Consider the following 27450-nt stretch of genomic DNA (forward strand, 5'->3'; position numbering starts at 1 on the left):
TTACCAAGAAGTGGTCCAGCCAATAATTTTTTTCGGACAAGATTGGTTTTCTTGCTCTTTCTTCAAGGTTTAATGGTCTACTGTAAAACGGGATGTATGTAATGCTGTTACGTCATTTCTTCTCTATTACTCACATGCCTGATGCTTGGAAGCCAACTCATGTGGTCCTGGTTCGAAAGATTCCAAATCCCACCGAGCCGAAGCATTGCAGACCTAGAGATTATGTAATGAGAAATAAGCTTTCAGTACTATGTTGATATCTACGGATGGCTATAAATGGAGCGGTGTTTGGTTCCTTTCTTATAGGTACCTTTCTGTTATTGGATGGCTATAAATGGAGCGGTGTTTGATTCCTTTCTTATAGGTACCTTTCTGTTATTGGATAAATTATTTTACAGTTTGTTGGAGAAATTATTGTATGCAGCAGGTGCAAGTAGATCAGGATAAATCTCGAAGCATATGCACGATAGAGAGTACATAATTGAAAATTAATGAAATATAAGGGATCGCTTGTCGTGTTATCCACGGTGAGATTTGTGCAGTCCAATTGCACATGGTGCACGCAATACCGGGGCCGTTTGTTAGGCCTAAAATTCTTCCGCTAAAAAGGTGCTCAGAGTCTTTTCCCTCCTTAGCACTATCTATCCGTATATAATAAAGCATCGTATCTTCAACAAGGATTGCAGTTGCCGTTGATGGCCACCATCAAAAGTTTTGATTGGACAGCTCCCAAACACGCATGCCTAATATCACATGGTACGCATTTATGGACCGTGCCCTTCTGTCAATCTCCCAACTGCAGCTATGAGAAATTAGGCGTCACGCTGCGTTGTATCCCTGCAGATCATTTTGAGACGGAGAAGAGCTCATCCCCATCCATTTATCTTGCACCCAAGATACGGATCAAACCCTGCACCCTTTGTCCAAATGGCAAGGAGTGATATCAGGCTTAATAAACATTTACTGACTGCCACGGCAGTCTTGCGAATTCTTACCCCATTTGGGATTAGATACATAGGTGTTAATCAAGGGCATGTTATTTAGCCAGTCATTTCACTCCCATGTAGAGCCGGTGCACCGAGCAAGGAGTTGGAAGGGGAAAGTAATCATACGCCACAGACTGGTGATTGATGTTTGGCATTTTCCCTGGCCTGAATCCGTAGTTTCCAGGCCAGCCGTAAGTCGGCACAAACGGGCATCCCAAGGCGTTCGTACAACCAAGCCGGATAGGTCACAGTTTGGGAACACGTAAAAACACGTGTATACAATGTAGACGTAAGGTGTAACTGTTGACCACCTTCCCGCCAAACTGGGCCGCTACCGCCTTCCATCCCTTCCGAGTTTCCGCCCCAGTTAGTATCATATTTTCCCATGCGATATCAGAAAGATATTTTCATATGGATGGATGTTGATCAATAATTTGAATTGCACCGCTCGCTGTTGACCCAACAAAGACGGGACGCTTTTTCTTACGGCATTTTTTTAACCAACAAGACACTCCTCCCTACGGCTATATAAATCTCGGTGGCCAAGCCCTCTACATCTACCAAAGAGGACCCAAGCCCTTTGCTTCCTTCAACCAAAATAAAGAAAAAAGCCCTTTCGGTGCGCGCACAGGCACAGAGAGAGAGAGAGAGAGAGAGAAAGAGGAAATATGGGTCCCATTCCAGAGAAGCCTCATGCAGTGTGCATCCCCTACCCAGCCCAAGGCCACATAACCCCCATGCTTAAGCTAGCCAAGCTCCTCCATTACCATGGCTTCTACATCACCTTTGTCAACACCCACTTCAACCACAACCGCCTCCTCAGGTCCGGAGCCATCTCTTCCCTCGACAGCCTCCCGGACTTTCGCTTCGAGTCCATCCCGGACGGCCTCCCTCCTACCGACGAGGATGCCACCCAAGACATCCCCTCCCTTTGCGATTCCATCGCAAAAAATTGCCTTCCCCCCTTCGGTGACCTTATAACTAAGCTCAACGACCCTTCCTCTCCTACGCCGATGGTGTCATGCATAGTTTCTGATGGGGTCATGAGCTTCACCCTCGATGCTGCGAAGGAGCTCCAAATCCCCGAGGTCTTGTTCTGGACCACTAGTGCATGTGGCATGATGGGCTACCTCCACTATCAACATCTCACGGAAAGAGGCATCTTTCCTCTCAAAGGTTACTAGCTAACTTTAATTTCTCAAGTTAAACCAATAGATACCGCCACATTAATATCGATTCATCAATAATTACTGTTCTTTCCTCTTAATTGGTGCGCAGATGCCAGTGATCTCACCAACGGATATCTCGACACACCCATCGATTGGATATCGGGGATGAAGAATGTCCGGCTAAGGGACTTGCCCACCTTCCTTCGTACGCTGGACCCCAAGGACATCATGTTCAATTACTGTAATCGTGAGGCCCAGAGATCATCCATGGGGTCGGCGATCATATTAAACACCTTCGATGAATTCGAACGTTTTGTATTGGATGCGATGGCATCGATGCTCCCTCCTATCTACACCATAGGCCCTTTATCCTTGCTCTCTCGCCAAATCACCACGGGCCCTTTAACATCGATAATCTCGAACCTGTGGAAGGAGGACAAAACTTGCTTGGAGTGGCTCCAAGGGAGAGAGCCCGGGTCAGTCGTGTACGTGAACTATGGAAGCATTACGGTGATGACGAATGAGCAGCTGATCGAGTTCGCGTGGGGGCTGGCTAACAGCAAGCATGATTTCTTGTGGGTGATCAGACCTGACCTCGTGAAAGGAGACACAGCCATGCTTCCACAAGAGTTCTTGAACGAGACCAAGGAGAGGGGTCTGCTAGCGAACTGGTGCCCCCAGGAGGCGGTGCTCTCACACCCGTCCATCAGAGTGTTCTTGACTCATAGCGGATGGAATTCGATGCTGGAGAGTATATGCGGTGGAGTGCCGGTGATAAGCTGGCCATTCTTTGCTGAGCAGCCGACCAATTGCAGGTATGCCTGCACGGAGTGGGGCATTGGAATGGAGATTGACAACAACGTAAAGAGAGGGGATGTGGAGAGGTTGGTGAGGGAGTTGATGGTAGGGGAGAAGGGAAAGGAGATGCGGAGGAGGGCGGTGGAGTGGAAGGAGAGTGCAATCAGAGCAACGCAACCAGGTGGCTCCTCTTTTCAGAATTTCGAAAGGTTAGTTAAGGAGGCACTGCTTTGAAGATGTGTTCGCATAGATTAAAGTAGCCAGATGTATGGAACTTGGAGTAACGGAACAGTTTGTTCCCTGTGGTCGTAATATGGACAATAAAAAACTCTGACGCATGCTCTGATGGTAGCGTAGAATTTTTTTTTAAAAAAAATAGATCGGATTTATTATAACAATCTTCTGGATACATCTATGAAAATTAAAAAATAAAATATATGCAAAATAACAAAAAAAACCTATGCAAGTCAAGTGGAAAAGGTTTGATCTGGCCCAAGTCTAATCCGCAAACTCTTTTTGTTTAAGAATTTTCTCCACGTTTGCTTCTCTGAGGGAAATGGTTTACTTTCTCGGATTAAGAAAACAACCTCCATCAGCAGGATTTTGGTTTTAAAATTATATCTCAGTCGGTCCATGTTGCCGATTGAATTGCTTATTATTACTAACCATTCTAAAGCTTTGGAGGAGTCCAATGTATAAACCATGATTATTTTTGAGCTTTAGGTTATGGGTCAAGGGGTTGAATCTTCGCATATGTGAAGTATTGTCCGCTTTGGCTCATGATCATTTTTGGACTTCAGTGGGCCTTAAGTTTCAGTGGATTTTGGTCATTTAAAGTCTCACGGTTATGTCCTTTAAAAAGCACCTCACGTAGGAGAGAAGATTTCAACTTATATAAGTCATATTCTTTCTTGACTCTAATCGATGTGAGATTAAAAAAATCATCTCTATACTATAATAACATATATATTAAATAATGAGACAGCTGTTCATTGAGAGACCAACTATGATGGATAAGGATGGTAATAACCTCTGTACATTGACAAAGATCGTGGACCAGATAAGGAGTGGAGGTACCATTGGCTCCCTAAAATCAATGATTTTAAAATGGATAGTGCATTATGCAATGCAGTGATTGACACCATAAACTCATTTAAATATCCCTATCTTTTATCTATCTATCTATATAGATTTTAAAATAGATAGTTCATTATACAATGATTGACACCATGAAAGGAGGGGAATATCTCAAACCAGGCATTTTGCAAAAAATACAACCTGAACCCACGAACATTGCAATGTACTTCTCCTTCTTTGGCAGTAAATCTAATACCTTCTCTTGACATCTACATGGGACTTATTTAAACCAATTTGTTATAGCTGTGTCAAAATTTAAAACACGTACCATGTGTCGGCTATGTTGGAAAAAGCAAATATTAAATATATTTGAAGAAATCGAAAGGTCATTTTGTAAACTTAATTGAAGTGGGAAAAAACCAAGAGTCACATAGAAAAACCAAAAGTCACATGGAAAAGCCAAGAGTCACATGGAAAAGTGTTGATGGTTTTATATCGATAATTGTATAAAGATTGATCTACAGTACATGCTTAGTAAAATCAAACATGGATTAAAAATATATGTCAATGATCCCTTTGTGCTAACTCAACAAGCTGTTCAAGTATATTATACTATTTTTTCATCAAGAGAGAGAGAAAAAAAAAAGATTAGTAGACTATATGTAAGGTTAAGTCTCGAGCTGTTCATTACGAGCTCCTAGAAAAAGAACAAGAGCCTCATTTACTAGAATGCTTTTAGGAGGAGGAAATATTAGGAGTTCATCAGCATTTAATAGATGCAGAGTTGGATGCTCCAAAAATTCTCCTACATGATGGCCACCATGAGGAGGTTGTTGGACCTTAGCTCCTAATCAACTTTTAAAAAATAATTACCTAAGAGAAGGTAGGGTTTATTAGTTTTTACTAATTGCATAGAACCCCACAATCCTGAGTTGATCCGATCAAGCCAGATCATCCTCATGCAGCAGGTTAGGTGGTCAATCCCATTTAATCCTTACCAACCTATAAGACTTGTTGCCATATCATCAACCATCCTCCAGCTATCATCAGCCACTCTCTGCCTGGCAAACCCTCCCTAGGTCCCATAGGTGTGCGTTGGCACATGACCAACAATCTCTCCCCCCCAAATGACACCCAAGGGGCCTGTTGGATTTCGATCTTGCAACTTCACTTTGATACCAAATATTGATGATCTTTTCAGATGTGTGGGATCTGGAGAACAGCCACAAATTACAAAAATAGAGGACTTGGGGTGTTGTAATACCTTGGATGCTGAAAATCTGCAGGCTTCTACAGATTTCTGTGTGGTAGCCTCTTCTAACGCCTCCTACTTCTAATCCACTTAAGATTTGATTAAGTAAATCAAATCAAATTAGTAGATACTTTATCGATCTAAAAATCTACTAGTTTAATGTCCTAACTTTCTGGAGCTTAGGTGTGAAAAACCAACAATAAGAAAAGAGGTAATCAGATTTTTAGTGCTGCGGATTTCTAGGGGCGCTTCTTCTCCTTTCTTAAAGGTGGTGGCGAGGGTTTTGAGAGGGAGAGAGCTTAGGATGTGAGAAGAGTTAGAGAGAGAGAGAGAGAGGCTATCAGGGAGAAAGGGTTTCAATTGATTCTCTTCTACCATATACCAATTACATGAGTATATATATATATATGGTCAATATGATCCAAACTCAAAACTCTCTTAGGTTAACTCAACATGATTGCACTCGCCTAAGCCCAATAACACTCTTGACTTATGTGCACTCATTTACCTTGGACTCAATCCTAGCCCAATGATGGGTTAGCCCCTCAAGGCCTAAATTATATGGGCCTCAAGATCCTTAAAGCTCTAAACACTGGACCTCAAGACTGTGAAGGCTGACGGCCTTCCCCCTAGAGCCCAAACAGCCCTAGAACCCCCATGAACACCTCATGGATCATAAACCCTAATATTTTTCCTAGCCAATTGATGTTTGGAAGCACCACATCAGGTCCTACAGAGGTAGATCATACTGAGTTTATTTTTAAGGAGCATCCTATCCAAGAAGGTGAAGAAGAGGAAGAACAGGAAGAATTGAAAGAAGAATCCAAAGGATAATAAATATTTGAAGAGGAAGATGAGTAGTCAATCCTAAGAAGGAAGGAGTCGATCCCAAAGACAAAGGAGTCAACTTTGGTATGCTGAAGAAGACTAGCACACAACAGGAGTCGGCCCCAGGGTAGATGGAGCCATTTTTGAATAATTTTAATTATTTTATTTACTTTTCATTCTTATCTTGCATCATTTCAATTATTATATTACTTATCATATTATAATTTATATAATTAATGAAGTAAAAATTTAGTGCAGGGGCAAAATGGTAATTTTAAAACTTTTTCAAAATTACTATTTTACAGTGAAATTATTAATTAATCTCATTAATTAATACTAATTAACCCTATACTAGGATCTAAATATGATACAACAGCATGCATTTAAATTTGAAATTCAAATTTGAATCAGTAAACGTTTTACAGTACTGTGTTCAGAACACATCACCTTTTGCGGGTAGTCGATCATCGTAATCTGATCACCATCGGGGGGCTCTGATCGTCATGTCGCAGCCACATAAATGTCTGGCCTCTGCGGATCGTCCACATGAAGCTCCCGTCTGATCAGCTCCTCACGAATGCTAGTTCGTGGTTTCACCCTTTTGATGGCAGATGTTGATCGAACTCCTTCGATCGATGTGTGCTGACTTCTCGGATGCTCTGGATCATCTACACAATTTTTTGAGAGGTTGATGGATCTCTCCCTAAAATTTGGTGGACTCACGACACTCGTGGCACACCAATCTCACTTCCTGAACCCTAGGTAGAAACCTTAGGGTACACACCAAAAACTCTGCATCCAATTTTCTCTCTTTTCTTTCTTTTTCTCTCAGAAGGTTTTGGACCTTCACCTTGCGCAGAAGCCTTCCTCACGCCCCAAAGTTTCTCTCCAAAAATTTCTTACGCACGTCCCACCTTTCTCCTCTTTTTAAAACAACGTCGAACGTGTCTTATCCGCGTGAGAGGATAAAGACAAGAGGTTACACATTTGAATTCAAATCAAATTTGAATTCAAATGAAAACCAACTTATCCCTATCCTTTTGGACGTGAGAAGAGAAGGGGCGTGGCTCTTTGTGCGTGGAAAATGTTTCACGAGAAACCTTTTCTCGTGTAAGTAATGTGGCGCACAAAATAGATAAGGATGAAAGGGCAAGTGATAAGTTATCCATTCAAATTCAAACATGCTTTGAATTTGAATGGCTAACTAATTATTTTATCCATCCATATGGCGCACAAATGAGGGCGTGGGGAAGGGTTTTGCGTGAGAAAAATTTCACAAGAAGTTTCTTCTCGTGAATACAAATGGGTGCAAGGAAGTTGGGTGTCGCAGGGAATTTAAAAACAAGGTGGTTTGATTCAAATTGAGCCAACCTAGTTTAAAATAGGTTAAGCACAATTAGACCAGATTAAACCCAACATAATTAGGCTTAATTAGGCTCAATAAAATCCTAATCAAATCAAGAATTAACTAAACCTAACTCCTGATCAAATTAGGGACTAAACCACCTTAGCGATTAGGTCAACATTTAACCTAATCGGGTCAATCCAAACTGAATCCAATTCAATTTGGACTTGATCCAAAAATAATTACTCAATCAAATTGAGTTAATTAGTGATTAAATTACTAATTAAACCTCTCATAAATATTGAGTTCAAATCCGATGGGCAATCAGACATCAGAGACCATCGAAATGAAACCCTGATCAAAGAGTTCAAATTTCAAATTCAAAATTTGAAATTCAAAATTTTGACCCCGGTACCCAAAATGTGTGGAACTCATGATTAGAGAATCCTAATTCTCAATCATAGAGTCCCAAATAGATAAGACTCATAATCAGCCATCAGATCAGAAAAGAACCTCTAATGTGTGTGACCCCACAGGTTCGAACCTAAACCGGTAGCACAGGAACCAATTCCTGTACTAATCGAAGTGACCATCTAGCAATGGTACCCGATGATCGGATAGGTCGAATAATCACAATCGCAACATTCAGAACCTACGTGAATATGGTTATCGTATAATTCATCCCTTTTGACCCCTGTGTTTAGGACGACTCAGGGTTAAACTGTCAACCCTGATGATATCATCCGAATCGTGCTCAACTCAATTAGTCCTGTAACTCCTCACTAGGACTACCCTGACCAAGGTTTTGTTAAATTGAAACACGACTATACACAGCTCCTAAACTGGAGTGGTCAATCCCATCTTGACACACGCACCGACAAGTCAAGTACTTGACTACACCCAGCAACCTTCCGTCACTGAATTAGAAATTCAGGTAGTCCAGTGCCTAAGTGCAGTGAGTTGCTTGCAAGTCACCGTGGCGGTCTCAGATCGGAGGGATATTTATACCCATATCCCATCGGAGCAAATCTTGACAGCAAAAATAGCTCCGGAGTTGGTCACGTTCAGTGCAGATGTACCATTACATCTCACCTGTATGCCATACCAGTGTCTCCACACTCTTTGGTTATGAGGACAACCAACCCATATGGCACACAACGACCTATGCTCGATAAACGTTGTCATCCTTGGTAACAACGTATCATTTGATCGCGAACATGTTTAAGGACTAAGCGACAAATCCTCCTTTGTCGAGTCTAAATAGTCCTAAGGACTTCACCACAACACAGGAGTTCATTAGAAGATGAAACATTTGTGATGAATAAATACCAAAATAATTTTTATTTATTTATAATTCATGTACTAATATAAAAAGGAGCACAACCGTCAACAGGCTGACGATTGGCTTTGGGACACTATTCCCAACAATCTCCCACTTGGCCTAAAGCCTATCGGTGCAGTATCTAATACCCATCTTTGACTTGTAGTCGTTGAACTCCTTCACCGCAATGGCTTTAGTGAATGGGTCGGCCAGGTTCTCCTTTTCGTCGATCTTCTGAAGGTCGATGTCATCTCGATCCATGACTTTTCGGATGAGATGGTAGCGGCGTAGAATATGCTTCGTCTGCTGGTGTGTCTTTGGTTCCTTCGCCTGAGCAATGGCTCCAGAGCTGTCGCAGTAGAGCAGAACTGGACCAACAAGGGAGGGTGCTACTCCGAGCTCGGTGATGAATTTCTTCAGCCACACCGCTTCTTTGGCAGCATCTGATGCAGCAATATACTCCGCCTCGCATACTGAATCAGCCACAGTGTGCTGCTTGGAACTCTTCCAGCAGACAGCCCCACCATTAAGGGTAAAAATAAATCCTGACACACTCTTGCTATCATCGCGATCAGACTAGAAACTAGAGTCTGTAAACCCTATAAGTCTCAAGTCCGATTCACCATATATAAGTCACTGGTCCTTAGTATTTCTTAAATACTTCAGGATGGTTTTAACAACTTTCCAGTGATTCTCTCCTGGATCAGATTGGTATCTACTCACTACCCCTAGTGAGTATGCCACATCTGGTCGTGTACATGTCATAGCGTACATGATAGATCCCACTGTCGAAGCATATGGAATCCTACCCATACGCTCTCTCTCTTGAGGTGTTGTCGGACAATCCCTCTTCGAGAGAGAAATTCCATGAACTATCGGTAGATAGCCTTTCTTGAAATTTTTCATGCTGAACCTTTTCAGCATAGTATCAATGTACGTGGACTGGGATAAGCCAAGCAACTTTTTGGATCTATCCCTATAGATCCTCATCCCTAGGATGTAGGAAGCTTCTCCCAGATCCTTCATGGAGAACTGTGACGATAGCCAAATCTTTATTCCCTGTAATGTAGGGACATCATTTCCGATTAAGAGAATGTCATCCACATACAATACAAGAAATACTACTACTGGACCATTAGCCCACTTATAAATGCAGGGCTCTTCTCCGTTCTTAACGAAGCCATACGTTTTGATCGTCCTATCAAAACGTATGTTCCAACTCCGAGATGCCTGCTTAAGTCCATAAATGGACCTCTGTAGCTTGCACACCTTAGACTCATCTGTGGATGTGAACCCTTCAGGTTGTATCATATACACTTCTTCGTCCAGCTCTCCGTTTAGGAAAGCTGTCTTCACATCCATCTGCCAGATTTCATAGTCCAGATGGGCAGCTATCGCAAGCATAATCCGAATGAATTTGAGCATTGCCACAGGAGAAAATGTCTCGTCATAGTCTATACCATAACGTTGACGATATCCCTTGGCAAACAGATGGGCTTTATAGGTCTCCACCTTTCCGTCTGCGCCCCTCTTCCTTTTGAAGACCCACTTACACCCTATGGGTTTTACTCCTTCGGATGGGTCAACCAATGTCCACACATCGTTGACCTTCATGGACTCCATTTTGAATTTCATGGCCTCTAGCCATTTCTCAGAGTCAGGTCTCTGCATTGCATCCATGTAGGTGATTGGATCCTCATCGTTTTCATCAAGTTCGACAGGATCACCATCCCGAACCAAGAAACCATAGTATCTGTCCGGTTGATGTGGTACTCTACCAGACCGCCTTAAGGGTGCATAATCAATGGGCTCCGGATCTGATCTAATCAAATCCGGTTCAGGTTCAGTAATATGTGTCGGTTTTTCCACCTGTCGAACTTCGTCAAGTTCGACTTTAGAGGCAACAGTTCCTTCACTAAGGAACTCCTTTTCTAAAAAGATTGCCTTAAGGCTGACAAACACCTTTTGCTCATCAGCAAGGTAGAAATAATACCCTTTGGTCTCTTTTGGGTACCCTATAAAATTACACTTGTCAGACCTAGGTCCAAGCTTGTTTGTAATTAAACGTTTAACATAAGCCGGACACCCCCAAACCCTAAGGTGCGAGAGTACTGGCTTACGTCCTATCCATATCTCATATGGCGTTTTGGCTACAGACTTACTTGGAACTCTATTTAGAAGGTAACAAGCCGATTCGAGCGCATATCCCCAGAGGGAGATCGGCAGACCAGCAAACCCCATCATGGATCGAACCATGTCTAATAGGGTCCGATTCCTCCTTTCAGACACACCATTATGCTGTGGTGTTCCAGGAGGAGTCCACTGAGAGAGAATCCCATTCTCCCTTAGATACGTCAGAAACTCATTGGAAAGGTATTCACCTCCTCGATCAGATCGAAGAGTTTTAATACACTTTCCAGTTTGTTTTTCTACCTCATTTCGGAATAGTTTGAACATTTCAAATGATTCCGACTTATGCTTCATTAAATAGACATACCCATACCTAGATAGGTCGTCTGTGAAGGTTATGAAGTAGAAAAATCCACCTCTTGCACTTGAGCTCATGGGTCCACATACATCAGAATGTACCAGACTAAGAGTTCACTGGCTCGCTCACCTTTTTCAGTAAAAGGTGACTTGGTCATCTTCCCAAGAAGACAGGACTCATAGGTTGGAAGTGATTCACAATCACTAACTTCAAGAATTCCTTCTTGAGCCAACCTGTTTATCCTGTTCTTATTGATATGACCTAGCCTACAGTGCCAAAGGTAGACTTCTGACACATTATCTATTCTAGAGCGTTTATCGAATTTTTGAACCACATTAATAGGCTGTGATAGTAAGTAAATTTATTATTTAATTGTCCAACAAATATTGTAACACCATTCAAAATGATATTGCAAATATTTTTTTTTATTAAAAAATCATAATCGTACATGGCCAAAAGGCCTACAGAAATAATATTTAATAAAAAACTTGGACAATAGTGACATTCACTCAGAATTATATTACGAGAATTGATTACAAGACTCATAATTCTAAAGCTAGAACTGAAACTTTGCTTCCATCTCCAACATTCAGGAACCTCTCGCCTTCATCAAATCTTCTACTGACCTGCAGACCCTACATCGAATTACAAATATGATAAGGGCTTCCGGTATCCAATACCCAGGCAGTAGTATCACAAATCGAAAAGTTGCAAGGAGTTATCATATAATTACCTTGCTTCTTCTTTGGCCTGTTCGGGTCCAGGGAGGCAATGTATTGAGGACAGTTCCTCTTCCAATGCCCGTGCTTCTTGCAAAAGAACACTCCGCCTGGCTCTGGTCGTGCTTGCGCTTCTTGGTCTGACCCCGTGCTACTGTCCCAGCATGAGATTGCACCTTCTTATTTTTCTTCTTCTTGTTCTCCTTCCCCTTCCCAAAGGGTTGACGACGAGAAGAAGACCCTCCCACTACATTCACCGACTCCTTATGGAGTTGGTGATCCTTCTCAAAGTTCTGCAGCAACCCCAACAATCCGTGGTAGTTTACTGCAGGCTTTGTCATTCAAAATGAGTAAGGAATGGGAGGAAGGACTTGGGCAAGGAATTAAGGATCGCATCCTTACCGAGCTGCTCATGCAGAGGAAAGCCCAATTTGCTTAGAAGCTCAATCATCTCGATCATGTACAGTACATGATCAGTGACTGAGGCCCCATCCCTCATCCGAGTATTGAAAATGGCACAACTAGTTTTGTGCCTTTCAACGTCGTCAGGCGTGCCAAAGGAGTCGTTCAACATTTGAAGCATCTCCTGTGGCTGGGCGTTCTCAAACCTTCGGCTGAACTCGTCATTCATTGCTGCCAGCATAATACATCGAACGGTGGTGCAGTCATTGAGCCACTTCAAGTAAGTATCTCGGATCGCCTTACTAGCGTTCGGAGCTGGCTCCTCAGGTGCTGGATCCGTTACTACATAAAGGATCCGCTCATGCTCAAGGATGATTTTTAATTTTCGATACCAGCTATCGAAATTGGGTCCCATGAGCTTGTCATTATCTAATAATGACCGGAGCGACAGGGTAGTGGCCATAGCTGCTTAAAGGAAAACGAGACCTTTATTAGTACATAAATTAATACTAAAGACTTGGACTTTAGTCTAAAATTTTTTCCAATATTTTTACGAACTGGTAGCCTCATCCTCCAATTCGAGGAATTACTTTAATTCCTTAATGGGTACTAGAATCCACACAGACTACACACGAGCCCAACTTTGGTTGGTCAACCCATGTGCATCTATGGGTAGGTTCTTAACCAGTTGTTTCTCTAAACAACTTCTAGTAATTGATTTTTGCCCCAGAACCTAATCAGTAGGCTTTGGCCTCCACTGAAAAGATCTGGTTAGGTCCAACCATTAACATGACTTAATTTAGTGAATCGGATCAATAAATGATCAGGCCCGACTTTGGCCGGCCAACCTAACCACCATCAGAAAGACTCAATCAAATTATCATATTATGAATAATAATTCATTAGCCAATGAGCACCAGGCCTTTGGGCCTCCAATGATCATTGAACTAATGGACTCATTATCACTCACTTAATGGGAGGCTATGACTTAGTTATCATTATAACTTAATCATTTTAGGGACCTAATAATTTTGAGGATTTTATTAAAGAATAGTAGAGAAGAAATCATCCAGTCAATTTCAATCCTCCCACTGACTTCACCAAGTCAGATTAAAAAAAGATTTAATTAAAGCTGGCATTAGGAGCACCTAAATCAGTCACACTGATTTACCTAATGACATGGGTGAGCTCTAATCACCAAGTGATATAATCAAAATCTAACTTACCAGATTGGCCAGGTAAGTGAGATCAGTGGTGGGGATTTGCCATTAACTCATCAATGATCGAATCAATGCGAGTAGCTCCGCTTAAGAACCACTGGTCAAAACTGCCGAACTTACCTTAGACACCAACCGGTTCATTAGTTTTAATTTTGATCAACTTAGTAAATAGAGCTCCACTGCGTAGCCATGAATTAAGTCCATCTTGGTCTAGTTAAAGATATGGACCCATTCAACTACAACTATTGAAGTTGAGTCTAGAGTATCCTTGACCTAATCTAATTCAACTTTTGATTAGATTTGACCAATTACTCCAATTAGTCTATTTTTTAAACTAACCTTAGGTCTAACCCAATTATGGACCTAATTCATCTAACCCATTGACCCAAAAGTTTATACAATTATCTTAGGTCTTAATTCACAATTCTAGACCTATTAGACAATACTTAATTCTTTTAATTAAGTACTTGGGCTGATGGGTCAGGGTTTGGCATTTCGAAAATAATTTTAAATTTGAAAGATTTTATTTTCTGTTCACCAAATGTGTTAACTCATTTCACAAACGGGTCAGCACATTTCATAAACAGCAATTCTATTGCTCATTTCATAACAGAAAATAACTCAAAATAAATCATAAATTTTCTTTTAGATCTAATCTAACACATTCATGATAAATTTCTTAATTATGTCCTTTCGCTGCTTCATCGGTATGGATATAATTGCATCGGACCCCTACCGCCATAGGAGACCCATCGAATGGGAAGAGAGGCCTTTAAACCCTACTTTTCTCCTATGACCGGATGGCCATGGCAACCAACCCAATTAGATTACTTGCTACTTGGATCAAGTATATCTAAATATACCAATTTCAAAATTTAAATTTTGAATTTTAAATTTCAAATTTCAAATTTTAAATTTCAAATTTGAGATTTCAACCAAATTTCAAATTTGAATTTTCAATCTTTGAATTTTAAATTTCAAATTTCAAATTTCGAATTTCAAATTTCAAATTTCAAATTTGAGATTTCAACGAAATTTCAAATTTAAATTTTGAATTTTGAATTTCAAATTTAAATTTGAATTTCAAATTTCAAATTTCAAATTTGAGATTTCAATCAAATTTCAAATTTTGAATTTCAAATTTGAAACTTCTAACAAATTTTAAATTTCAAATCTTTTTGAATTTTGAATTTTGAATTTTGAATTTCAAATTTAAACTTATAGATTACACCTTAATCTATATATGCATATGTATATCATATTCTAGAACCATGCTCTAATACCATTTGAAGCAAAATTTAGTGCAGGGGCAAAATGATAATTTTAAAACTTTTTCAAAATTACTATTTTACAGTGGAATTATTAATTAATCTCATTAATTAATACTAATTAACCCTACACTAGGATCTAAATATGATACAACAGCATGCATTTAAATTTGAAATTCAAATTTGAATCAGTAAACTTTTACAGTACTGTGTTCAGAACACATCACCTTTTCGGGTAGTCGATCACCGAATTGATCACCGTCGGGGGCTCTGATCGTCACGTCGCAGCCACACAAATATCTGGCCTCTGCGGATCATCCACACGAAGCTCCGTCTGATCAGCTCCTCACGAATGCTAGTTCGTGGTTTCACCCTTTTGATGGCAGATGTTGATCGAACTCCTTCGATCGATGTGTGCGACTTCTTGGATGCTCCGATCGTCTGCACAATTGCTTGAGAGGCTGATGGATCTCTCTCTGAAATTTGGTGGACTCACGACACTCGTGGCACACCAATCTCACTTCCCGAACCCTAGGTAGAAACCCTAGGGTACACACCAAAAACCCTGCGCCCAATTTTCTCTCTTTTCTTTCTTTTTCTCTCGGAAGGTTTTGGACCTTCACCTTATGCAGAAGCCTTCCTCACGCCCCAAAGTTTCTCTCCTAAAATTTCTTACGCACGTCCCACCTTTCTCCTCTTTTTAAAACAACGTCGAACGTGTCTTATCCGCGTGAGAGGATAAAGACAAGAGGTTACACATTTGAATTCAAATCAAATTTGAATTCAAACGAAAATCAACTTATCCCTATCCTTTTGGGCGTGAGAAGAGAAGGGGCGTGGCTCTTTGTGCGTGAAAATATTTCACGAGAAACCTTTTCTCGTGTAAGTAATGTGGCGCACAAAATGGATAAGGATGAAAGGGCAAGTGATAAGTTATCCATTCAAATTCAAACATGCTTTGAATTTGAATGGCTAACTAATTATTTTATCCATCCATATGGGCACAAATGAGGGCGTGGGGAAGGGTTTTGCGTGAGAAAAATTTATGAGAAGTTTCTTCTCGTGAATACAAATGGGTGCAAGGAAGTTGGGTGTCGCAGGGAATTTAAAAACAAGGTGGTTTGATTCAAATTGAGCCAACCTAGTTTAAAATAGGTTAAGCACAATTAGACCAGATTAAACCCAACATAATTAGGATTAATTAGGCTCAATAAAATCCTAATCAAATCAAAATTAACTAAACCTAACCCCTGATCAAATCAGGGACTAAACCACCTTAGCGATTAGGTCAACATTTAACCTAATCGGGTCAATCCAAACTGAATCCAATTCAATTTGGACTTGATCCAAAAATAATTATTCAATCAAATTGAGTTAATTAGTGATTAAATCACTAATTAAATCTCTCATAAATATTGAGTCCAAATCCGATGGGCAATCAGGCATCAGAGACCATCGATATGAAACCCTGATCAAAAGTTCAAATTTCAAATTCAAAATTTGAAATTCAAAATTTTGACCCCGGTATCCAAAATGTGTGGAACTCATGATTAGAGAATCCTAATTCTCATCATAGAGTCCCAAATAGATAAGACTCATAATCAGCCATCAGATCAGAAAAGAACTCTAATGTGTGTGACCCGCAGGTTCGAACCTAAACCGGTAGCACAGGAACCAATTCCTGTACTAATCGAAGTGACCATCTAGCAATGGTACCCGATGATCGGATAGGTCGAATAATCACAATCGCAATATTCAGAACCTACGTGAATATGGTTACCGTATAATTCATCCCTTTTGACCCCTGTGTTTAGGACGACTCAGGGTTAAACTGTCAACCCTGATGATATCATCCGAATCGTGCTCAACTCAATTAGTCCTGTGACTCCTCACTAGGACTACCTGGCCAAGATTTTGCTAAATTGAAACACGACTGTACACAGCTCCTAAACTGGAGTGGTCAATCCCATCTTGACACACGCACCGATAAGTCAAGTACTTGACTACACCCAGAACCTTCCGTCACTGAATTAGAAATTCAGGTAGTCCAGTGCCTAAGTGCAGTGAGTTGCTTGCAAGTCACCGTGGCGGTCTCAGGTCAGAGGGACATTTATACCCATATCCCATCGGAGCAAATCTTGACAGCAGAAATAGCTCCGGAGTTGGTCACGTTCAGTGCAGATGTACCATTATATCTCACCTGTATGCCATACCAGTGTCTCCACACTCTTTGGTTATGAGGACAACCAACCCATATGGCACACAATGACCTATGCTCGATAAACGTTGTCGTCCTTGGTAACAACGTATCATTTGATCGCGAACATGTTTAAGGACTAAGCGATAAATCCTCCTTTGTCGAGTCTAAATAGTCCTAAGGACTTCACCACAACATAGGAGTTCATTAGAAGATGAAACATTTATGATGAATAAATACCAAAATAATTTTTATTTATTTATAATTCATGTACTAATACAAAAAGGAGCACAACCGTCAACAGGCTGACGATTGACTTTGGGACACTATTCCCAATAATTAATCCATAAATCTATTTATTTTTATTTTTAAGATTATATAATGAGTACTTCTAGAGGACAGAGCCATGCTAGTCGAGGAGAGAGCTTCAGAGAACAGAGCTCCGAGGGAGAGAGCTCTCATGTGGGCAGCTCATAGGTTTTGTAGCATCCGCACTATGGGATAAAATCTAGCACTAAAAATTTTTTATTAGGTTATTTTATTTTTTACTATCTGATATAATATTTTTTATGATCTTTTGCTACTCTCAGATTTGGACGATGTGGGTCACCATTAACCCCACAGTCATATAGAGCAGTGGCCAGTTCTGAGCCTCAGCATTATGGTAGAGGACCCATCCGGCTCTCGATACCTTCGATTTGACCAGAGGATAGTGAGCTAGTGCTCATTCAGAGCCGTATATAAGTACTAGATCTTCGAGCAATATTTTTAATTTTTTTTACCATTTTAGAATCAATATTTATTATTCAAAATTAATTTTGCAGGATATTTAAGGAGCTTGGGGTGTCTCATGTCATCATCGAGATCGTCCGACGATTGATGCGAGGTCGATGAACGAGTTTTCCAGTTGGCCGTCGAGGACTCGTGATGCTGCATAGAAGATGTTCTGATAAGTCAAAGGTGTTTAATTTTTAAATTACGGTATATTTGTATTCAGAGATATTTATACATGCATCCTTTATTTGCAGTCATACTACTGATTCGAGACTCTTCAAGATGAGAAGCTCCTATCGTAACACCTTATAGGTAAGGGCCTTATCCCTCAAGTGATTGCCACAGATCCTCTCGTGAACTTCTCATAGGATATATTCAGCTTCTAAGGGATGGAGGTACTGAAGTATGGGCAAGGTGAAGGACCTTTTGTATAATCTTCCATCGTAGACAAGGTATTAGGATGCTAGGTGCCTCAACTTCTTTGCTTTATCTCGATCAACGGGCAACACCCTGTCTTGCAGGTAGCGCAAGATTGGATCTATCCAGCTCGGCTTGGGATCTGTTTATATCATGGAGGGCTCTTCAATACTCGACTTTTTAAGAGTTTCAAGATAAGAACCTCTTTTCAGATCAGCCGCACCGAGCGTTGCGAGCTTTGAGAGGAGATCAGCTCGTACATTCTCTATCCTTGATATTTGTTGGATGTTCATGGTGATGAAGTTGGAGGCTAAATTCTTAATCTTTTATAAATATTTTATCATGTTCGGCTCTTTCACTTCATATTCTCCCTGAACTTGACTGACGACAAGCTGTGAATCACTATGAACCCTGAGGTGCCAAACTCTCAATTCCTTTACCATTCTCAGATCAGTCACTAGTGCTTCATATTCAGCTTTGTTATTGGAGGCAAAGAATCTAAATCAGAGTGCATACTCTGCAACTGCTCCATCTGGGCTAGTCAAGATCAATCTAGCTCCCAAGCCCTTAGTGTTTGAAGAACTGTCTACATGGAGAACCCAGCATTCATCGATCATTGGAGTTGCCTCCTCACCATTTTGTTCCTCACCTAGGATGGTATATTTTAGGATGAAATTAGCCAACACTTGAGCTTTGATGGATGGTTAAGGTTGGTATTTGATGCTGAATTCTCCTAGCTCGATGGCTTACTTAGCTAGTGGTCCTGAAGCATCAAGTCGATGGAGTATTGATCTGATGGGTTGGTTGGTGAGAACAGCGATGGTATGTGCTTGAAAGTATGGGTGTAGCTTTTTAAAAGATATCATGAGAACATAGGCCACCTTCTCAAGCTTCGTATATCTAGTCTCGACATCATGGAGCACCCGACTGACATAGTTGATTGGCTTCTGCACCTTGGCCTCCGATTGGATGAAGACTGAACTGATCGCTGAGGGTGAAATGGCAAGGTACAAGTACAACACTTCTCCAGGTTCTAGCTTTTTAAGAGGGGAGATGAGGTGAGGTATCTTTTTAGGTCATCAAATACAGCTTGACACTCATCCGACCATAGAAAGTTTTTCACCTATTCGAGAGCTTTGAAGAAAGAGAGGCTCCTTTCGGTCGACCTTGAGAGAAACTTGCTCAAAGTTGTAATTTTCTCAGTGAGGTACTATACTTTGATCATTCTTGAAAGTTTCATTTCTTAAAGAGCTTAAACTTTTTCTGAATTTGCTTTGATCCCTCGTTGAGACACCATGAAATCAAGAAATTTACCAGAGGTGATGCCAAACTCGCACTTACTAGGGTTAAGCTTCATTTGAAAGTGCTGCAGTATGATGAATGTCTCCTCGAGGTTGGTGATGTGATGCTCGACAGTTCTGTTTTTGACTAACATATCATCCACATACACCTTCATATTTTTACTGATCTACTCTTTGAAGATCTTGTTGACGAGCCGTTGGTAGGTCGCACCTACATTGTTTAAACTGAATGATATGACCTGTAGCAAAAAAGATCATGATCAGTGATAAAAGAGGTGATGCCCTGAGAATACAAACCTGGTAGTATCCAAAGAATACATCCATGAAAGATAAGAGCTGATGCCCTGAGATTGTACCCACCAGTTGATCAATGCGAGACAGAGGGTAGTTACCTTTGGATATGCCTTATTGAGGTTGGTATAATAGATGCATGCACATCACTTCCCATTAACCTTCTTAATGAGGATAACATTGGCTAACCATTTCGAGTAACAGACTTCTCGAACGATCCCTACCTTTAAAAGCTTGTCCACCTCTTCTTGTATGGCATTTTGTCGCTCGAAATCAAAATTGTATTTCTTTTATCTGATCGGACGATGCTTTGGATCCATATTAAGCTGATGAATTATGACCTACGGGAGTTGATACCTGATATATCGAAAGTCAATCAAGCAAATACGTTAGTATTGGCCTATAGAACAGAGGGCTTGTAGCTCAGAATTCAAGTTCATATGGACAAATGTATCATAAAATAAAATATCTATAAAATTTTTATTATCAATTAAGACTCAGTGTACATCAAATTGAAAATATTTAAAGAAACAACTACAGGATCGTCATGTGGATGTTTTATTCCATTTAGATTGACTTTAGAGAAGGTGATCTTATCACCAATGTTCCTCTTCTTTAGCTCTTTTTCTTCAGCTTGGCTAGATCAGAGGTGCCACAGTCGAGCTGCCCCCTAGAAATTATACAGATCTCCCCTGCTATTGGTTGGTCTCTATGAGGATTTTCTTATCGAGGAGGCTTACCATGCGGATTACTTGGAATCTATCGTTCATCAATGTAGCACCGAAGATACCCACATCAGATGAGTGCCTCTACTCCTTTTGAGCTGCCACCATTTTCTGTATCATGTTCGTGGTCCTTATGAAATATGCAGTACTTTTTTTAAGTTTCTCGCTCAAGTCAGAGCGACGTCCATCGTCTTCGATCGGGGAGCTCTTCCTGCCGCTCTATCTCCATCAGTATCTGAGCTCGAAAAGTGTTGAGTGGAGTAAAGTAATGAAACTTCAACGTAGAGTCCTAGACCGGCAAGGTGTTGCAGGGGATCTAGGTCGTTTGCCCCAAGATGGGATTTGAGAATGACGAGACCTCGGTTCCATGCATCGATGCTGCATCATCGATAGTCCTTCTTTTTCTCTTGCCCGACATTCAGCTATGATCTAGCACCGAGGTTCTCCTCTTGCCCATCCCAAGCTTCCTCAGCTTGAGCATACCTTTCCGTCATTCCAGTATTCAGCAAAGTCTTTGGGATAGTTCAGGTTGAGTGAGAAGAGGAGGTCATTCTGAAGAAGCCCGGTCTTCAATGTGGTCATCGCTACGGATTGATCAAAGTTCCGTACCTCTAAGGTTATGGTGTTGAAATAGTTGTTGTAGTCCCAGAGAGGCTCATTCTCCCTTTTCTTGATGCTAACAAGGAAGTTCGAGTTGTGACACTATCGATGGCTGCTGATGAAGTATGCGACGAACAGCCGACTCAACTGATAGAAGGAGTCTACAAAGCTTGATAGCAGATTTAAACACCAGTGGCAAGCAGCCTTCCTCAAAGTCGAGGGGAAAGCTTGGCAAAAGATTGCATCATTAGCCCCTTGCAAAAGTATGAGAGATCAAAAATTGTTCAGATGATCCACGGGGTCAGCAGTTCTGTCATAGAGCTCCACCTGAGGCATCTTGAATCGAGGTGGCAGGGGTTCATTCATAATTCTCTGAGTGAACGATGTGTCGATGTCGAATCCCAGATCATCATCTGGCTACCTCGATGCTTGTAGCACGTCAATCCACCATTGCATCCCCTGGAACTTCCTTTCCAGGTTGTCCTCCCAGGTTGGACGGTGCTGAGGAGAAACATGATCTGAAGTAGAATTCCTTCTCAAGATCGGGGTTGGTGATTGCCTAGGTCTATGGCAGAGTGGATGATTAGGTCGGCTATATCGATTGACTCCTGCCCTTGGACTATGTGGAGGTCGGTCTACTGATCTCCCTCAGGCTGACCACGGATTCAGGGGCAGGACAAGGTTCACTATTCTGTTGCATCCCTCTCACTGTAGCCAAAGTACTTGCACCTAGGGGTGTAAGTGAATTGGAGAAAATTCAAAATCCAAATTGATCCAAACCGAACTACAGGATTGAATCAGATTTTTGGACTTTAGTTTTAGATTTGGAGCCAATGTTTAAAAATTTTAGACTTTGGACTTGGATTTAATGTTATAAAATTCAAATCTAATCCAAAATCCAAACTATGGGTCCAAACTAAATCCAATCCATTCTTCTAGTTTGGATTTTTGGATATATATATATATATTATTTATATATTTATATATCTGTGTGTGTAATTCAAGTTTAGTTTCTTTATATTTTGGCAATGTAGTTTTTCTTAAAAATTTAAAACTTATATTTTTGATATGATGCTATTATAGTATGACTTGTTGAGATCCTTGATATTGAAATTTATATTTTTTATTTCTTATCTATTGCTATTATAATATTAGTTAGATGTAGGATGATATTATAGAATACCTATAAGTAGTATATATTTCGAATTCATATAACTTGTTTTTAAATTATGATCCAAATTACAGTCTAATGTATGTAGAAGTCCAAAAATTCAGTTCAATTCAATCCAAATTTTTTGGATTGGATTGGATTGGACTAGTAGAATATTTGGTTCGATTTTGGAGCCAAATTTTTTAGTCCAAAATATTTTGGATTGTAGTTAGATTTAGGTATAATCCAATCCATTGACACCTTTACTTGCACCTGCTGAACGAGGCTATTGTATTGGTCTTAAGAAAATACTGGTCCTGCCGGTGGGAAGTTCTCCTGAATCGATGGTGGTGGTGCATTGATCGGCTGAACGTTGATGGCCTGCCTACTATTGGAGCATTACGATGCATTCGATGCATCCCTTCACATCCTTATGATTTTTGGTGGTGAGCTTTCTCCTCTCAAAATTGGATCTCGAAATCAATCAGGGGCCCTTCCTCTAGCGTCAAGTGTTGCTTTTGATCTCTCCGTCTGAGATCGGCCACCGAGGTGGATGTGGTCGAGGTGGAACCACCACTAGAGCTCTACCTGAATACTTGTAAAGAAGTCCTCACCGGGGTATTCTCCGATGAAGACCCTCCGACACTCAAGTTAGGAGATGGAGAATAATAAGAGGAAAGAGTAGGGAGTCGAGAGCCTACCTTGAGGGTCCCGAAGCTCCTTTATTTATAGAGGAAGAGTTGGAGTCGTATCCATCTCGGAGTCTAGATAGCTTTCTGAATTTGTTTGCATAGATTGATTCAAATGAGATATTTTTCTTTTATGGGAGACTCAGTCGCAAAGGAATTCCACTCCATCTGAACTTTTTCAATTTGAGAGAGAGATGAATCTGGTAGCAAGAACCATAGATCGGCCATGGATGACCTATAATAGATCGTCCGGATCCGAGGTTCTAGAGACCATGCATGTGTTGATGCTAGGTTGTTTGAGATTGGTTAGTTATGTACGAGCTATAGTAGGTCGTCCAAAGATATGGAGAATCAAAATTGGGCTAAGAAGCAGGTACTACTGTTAACTCTTCTAATAAGTATTAATGTTCCAAAGCTCAGTCGGTGTCAAGGATGTAACAGCCGAGGCCGAGGTATAGATCCACAATACTTTTCTATTACTCACATGCCTAATGCTAGGCAACTCATCTTGTCCTGGTTCCAAAGATGCCAAGTCCCACTGAGCCGAAGCATTCTAGACCTAGAGATTATATGTAATGAAAAACAAGTTTCGAATATTATGTTAATATCTTCGGATGGCTATAAATCGAGCGGTGTTTGGTTCCTGCATTTTTTTTTGGTGTGCCTTTCGGCTATTGAATAAATTGCTTTCTAACTAACATTTGTTGGGCCTACAATTCTTCCCTAAAAGGTGCCCAAATTCTTTTCCAGCTTTAGCACTATCCAAATTTAATAAAGCATCATATCTTCAACCAAGATCACAGCTGTCCTCGATGGCCACCATCAAACGATTGGATAGCCATCAAACACGCATGTCATCTATGACACGTTATGCATTTATGGATCATCTTATTTAATAGCCATCTATTTTCTACGGTTGCGAAAAGTTATGCCTTGCATATTATTTTGAGACCAAGAAGGGCTAATCCCCATTGATCTATTATGTTGTACCCAAAATAATTCATGAGGGTCGAGAAACGTCTGCTTGAATCAAATGCTGCATAGAGGTGGCAATCGAATCAGATTGGATCATAAATGGATCGGATCAAATGTGGATTAGATAAAAAATATCTAAATCTGAATCTGATCTAATATTAAACAGATCATATATTAAAATCTATATCTATCCTATTTAATAAATAGATTATCCGATCTGATCTATTTAATCTATTTATTAAATAAATAATTTATTTATATTACCCAACTTAACCCAGTTTACCTCTTTACTCACTAACAGACCTGAGAGAAAATGGCAGCCTGCTATGTTGCGAGTTTCATTTAGGCTGCATCTGGTTCAAGCATAAATACCTGCTAAACAGCGTTGGAAGATGACCAGAATCATTCTGAGTCAATTCAAATATACATCTCTGACTAAACGTCACAATGTCAGTGATAACGTCTCATCGAAAAGAACATTTCATATAATTTAACAAGAAAACTCTCCAGAAAGCCACACAGCATTAATATATAGGCCTCATCCATTCTTTATGCCAGGTCATGAGAATAAAAAACATTCTTTCCATCCCCATATGTTCTTGTGAATTCTGAGTGGTACTTCTGAAGGTCATGACCGAAGAGGTGATTAATTCTTCCTTCCCTCGCGCAGGATGATATGGTACCCATGCCTGCAGTGTTTTTTTCATGTGATGAGTATTAGTCAAGGAAAGAAATTTCAAATTAAACATCAGCATGATAATTAATAACCAGTGCCATGTCTCGAGCATTGGATTTCTGATATATTGGACTTTGATTGGAAATCCAGTTCCAATCAGTGCCTTTGATAGACTGACCGAGAGCCTTGCAACATTGAGGTTAGTCTGCTGAAACCAATGCATATAGAAGGTTGGATGTGAAATATTGGAACAGGAATAGAAGGAGGCATGACTAAAGAATATTTATGCTGATCAAACTTGCTTATAACATACATAACTATTCCCAAATAAAAGTTGCATCAAGGCATCTTTCTTAGAGAGCAGATTTTCCATTACCAAGGTCCAGAATTTTAAAAATTAATCTGTTACAACTACTGCCATAACGCAAACAACCACATGCCTGCCACACACAAAAAACTAGATGATGGACCCTTACCACCGCTGTAATCAAAACAAACCCTTTGATAATTTGCAACAGAGAATATCCAAACAAGAGTTCCATACCGGACGAAATAGAGAATATCCAATAGAAAATGAGAAAACCCCAACATAAGAGCAACCAAGGCCTTTGAAGATGTGGCAAAAAAAGAATTAGTAAGTGAGAAGAAAGACCATTGAACTCTGCACCAAAACAATGTCTCAAAGAAGTATCCATAACCATGATCAACTCGTTTGCATTGCTTGCTACTTCAATTTCCCAAATGTATTTGAACCTATAAGCACAAAATTAAGTAGTTAGCAAAGGAACACAAGAGAAAAAGAATATGAAACAAAGAATACATTTTAAAAACTAGAAAATTATGCGATTCAAGAATAAGTAGTGAATACCCATTCCCTGATCTATACCAAAGAAAGGATGAGCATAGACATAGTTGCATGGACAATTTGATTTAGCATAAAATATAAAATCAGATCTTGCACTGTTAGAGTTGTTTAAAAAAATCATTCAACATTATTTTCCAACTCATTTCAGACATCAAAATTCAAAGATCATTTATTTATAGTAATGCATATAGTTTGCTGAAATCAAACTATCAGACCTTGAGATGCAGTTTTTTTTTTTAATCAAAATTTTACTATCTATGTTAAGAAGTGGCCAAACCTATATCATGGACTTCCAGAGTGCTATTAGTATCAGGTTACTGGAAGACTGAAAAACTTAGCATCTCTATTTAGTTTGAAAAAAAAAAAACAATGGAGTTTGAAATCAAAAGAAGCAATATAAGCAACTAACAAAAATGTGTACTTTTGTAAGGATTAATATGAAATCTTCAGTAAGGGTGGCAAAAATCGATCCAACCTATCAATCTGATCCCTATTCGACCCACCTGAAATAGACTTGGGTTTGGATTAAATAGGTTCAGGTTGTAAACGGTTGGCCTGTTTAATCCGTTTAATAATCAGATCGGGTTCAGGTTGTAGATGCTTGACTTGTTTAACCTGTTTAACCCATTTAATCTTTTGGCCGGGCCTGATTAGATATGGTAGCCTGTTTAGATCTAAGGCTTAGGGTAGCCAGCGGCAGCTTGTTTAAAATGTGAAGCGCGATCGAAAAGGCTAAAAAAGTCTGATTTTTCATTTTTTTTCTTCAAACCCTCAGCGGATGACCATTCGACCTGGCTGAGGAGGCGCCCCCATTTCCTCTTCCTCTTCCGCTTGCTCTTCCTCTTGCTCTTGGCCGACCAAATGGTGGTGAGGGCACCCCCATTTCCTCTTCCTCTTTCGCTTGCCCCATTTCGTCTTCCTCATTTTTGTTTGTTTTTCTCGTCTGTACTAGTGGTGAGGGCAGAAGACGTGCGAAGGAGAGGCAATACGGGGCATCGGGTGTGGGCACCGGGGTCAGGGGGCGGTGTGGGTCGCGCAGAGCCATGGGGGCATGAGGTGCAGGCTTTGCCAGTCGTCTATATCGACAGTGAGGGCAGAAGACAGGCGGAGGGGAGGGACTATGGGGCAACAGGTGTGAGCACTGAGGCTGGCAGGTGGTGTGGGTCATGTGGAGTGTGGGGGCACGGGGTGCGGGCTTCGCCAAGGCTAGAGGTGGTGGTCGTATGGAGCCATGGGTTGCAACGGAAGGGGCCCCCAGGGGCCATGGAGGAGTAACGGGCAGGGGGTTGTAGGGGTGTGGCACGGGCGGATGGGGGCCGATTGTGGTTGTGCGGTGGGGGTAAGGTACGGAGAAGCTGCAGGAGAAAAAAAATGATGAGGAGTCCCTCATCCACTGCCGCCCCATCATAGAGATCTAAAGACTCTCTCTTCTCCTCCCCTCCATTTCGATCTAGGTATCGGTTCTTCCCTATTTTTTGATAAGTTTTTTGGGTTATTTTTTTCACTTTAGGGTTTTATTTGAAGCTTGGTTAACATTCGATTTATTTTTCCTATTTTTTGATTTTTCACTGATATATTCGATTTGTTTTCCTTTTTTAGGATTTTGCTTTAGGAGAATAGTAGATATCAGCATTAAGTTAATTGTTGGTCTTCATAGTTTTGGTTGAGTTTCTGATTCTATGTTGGATATGTGAAATTTGTGGATTTAGTTTATTAATAGTTCATATTATGTGAGTTTCTGATTCATAGTTTTTGATTCGTGAGTTTTTGATTCATATTATGTGAAATTTAGTAGTTCATATTTGGTTGATTAAGTTAATCGTTGCATTTTTTTTCTAATTCTATGTGGATTTGGTTGAGTTTTTGATTCATAGTTTTGTGTTTGGTTGATTAATAGTTCATATTATGAGATGGATT

General features: G+C 40.5%; 1 protein-coding gene across 1 annotated transcript; it reads left to right on the forward strand.

Annotated features, from left to right (window-relative positions):
* The first annotated feature begins 1543 nt into the window (after positions 1-1543).
* On the forward strand, positions 1544-3297 carry LOC140856544 (7-deoxyloganetin glucosyltransferase-like). The gene is made up of 2 exons (XM_073254129.1): positions 1544-2162; positions 2265-3297. Exons 1-2 carry the CDS (start codon positions 1655-1657, stop codon positions 3185-3187), a joined length of 1431 nt encoding a protein of 476 aa, XP_073110230.1. The 5' UTR covers positions 1544-1654; the 3' UTR covers positions 3188-3297.
* Positions 3298-27450: the final 24153 nt, after the last annotated feature.

The sequence above is a fragment of the Elaeis guineensis genome, chromosome 3, assembly GCF_000442705.2.
Source record: "Elaeis guineensis isolate ETL-2024a chromosome 3, EG11, whole genome shotgun sequence".
In the NCBI taxonomy this organism is placed as follows: domain Eukaryota; kingdom Viridiplantae; phylum Streptophyta; class Magnoliopsida; order Arecales; family Arecaceae; genus Elaeis; species Elaeis guineensis.

Bases quoted from the DNA above. Each gene is read 5' to 3' on its own strand.
- LOC140856544 (XM_073254129.1), top strand. From the start codon at position 1,655: ATGGGTCCCATTCCAGAGAAGCCTCATGCAGTGTGCATCCCCTACCCA. The intron at 2,163-2,264 runs GTTACTAGCTAA...ATTGGTGCGCAG, and splicing joins AGGCATCTTTCCTCTCAAAG to ATGCCAGTGATCTCACCAAC.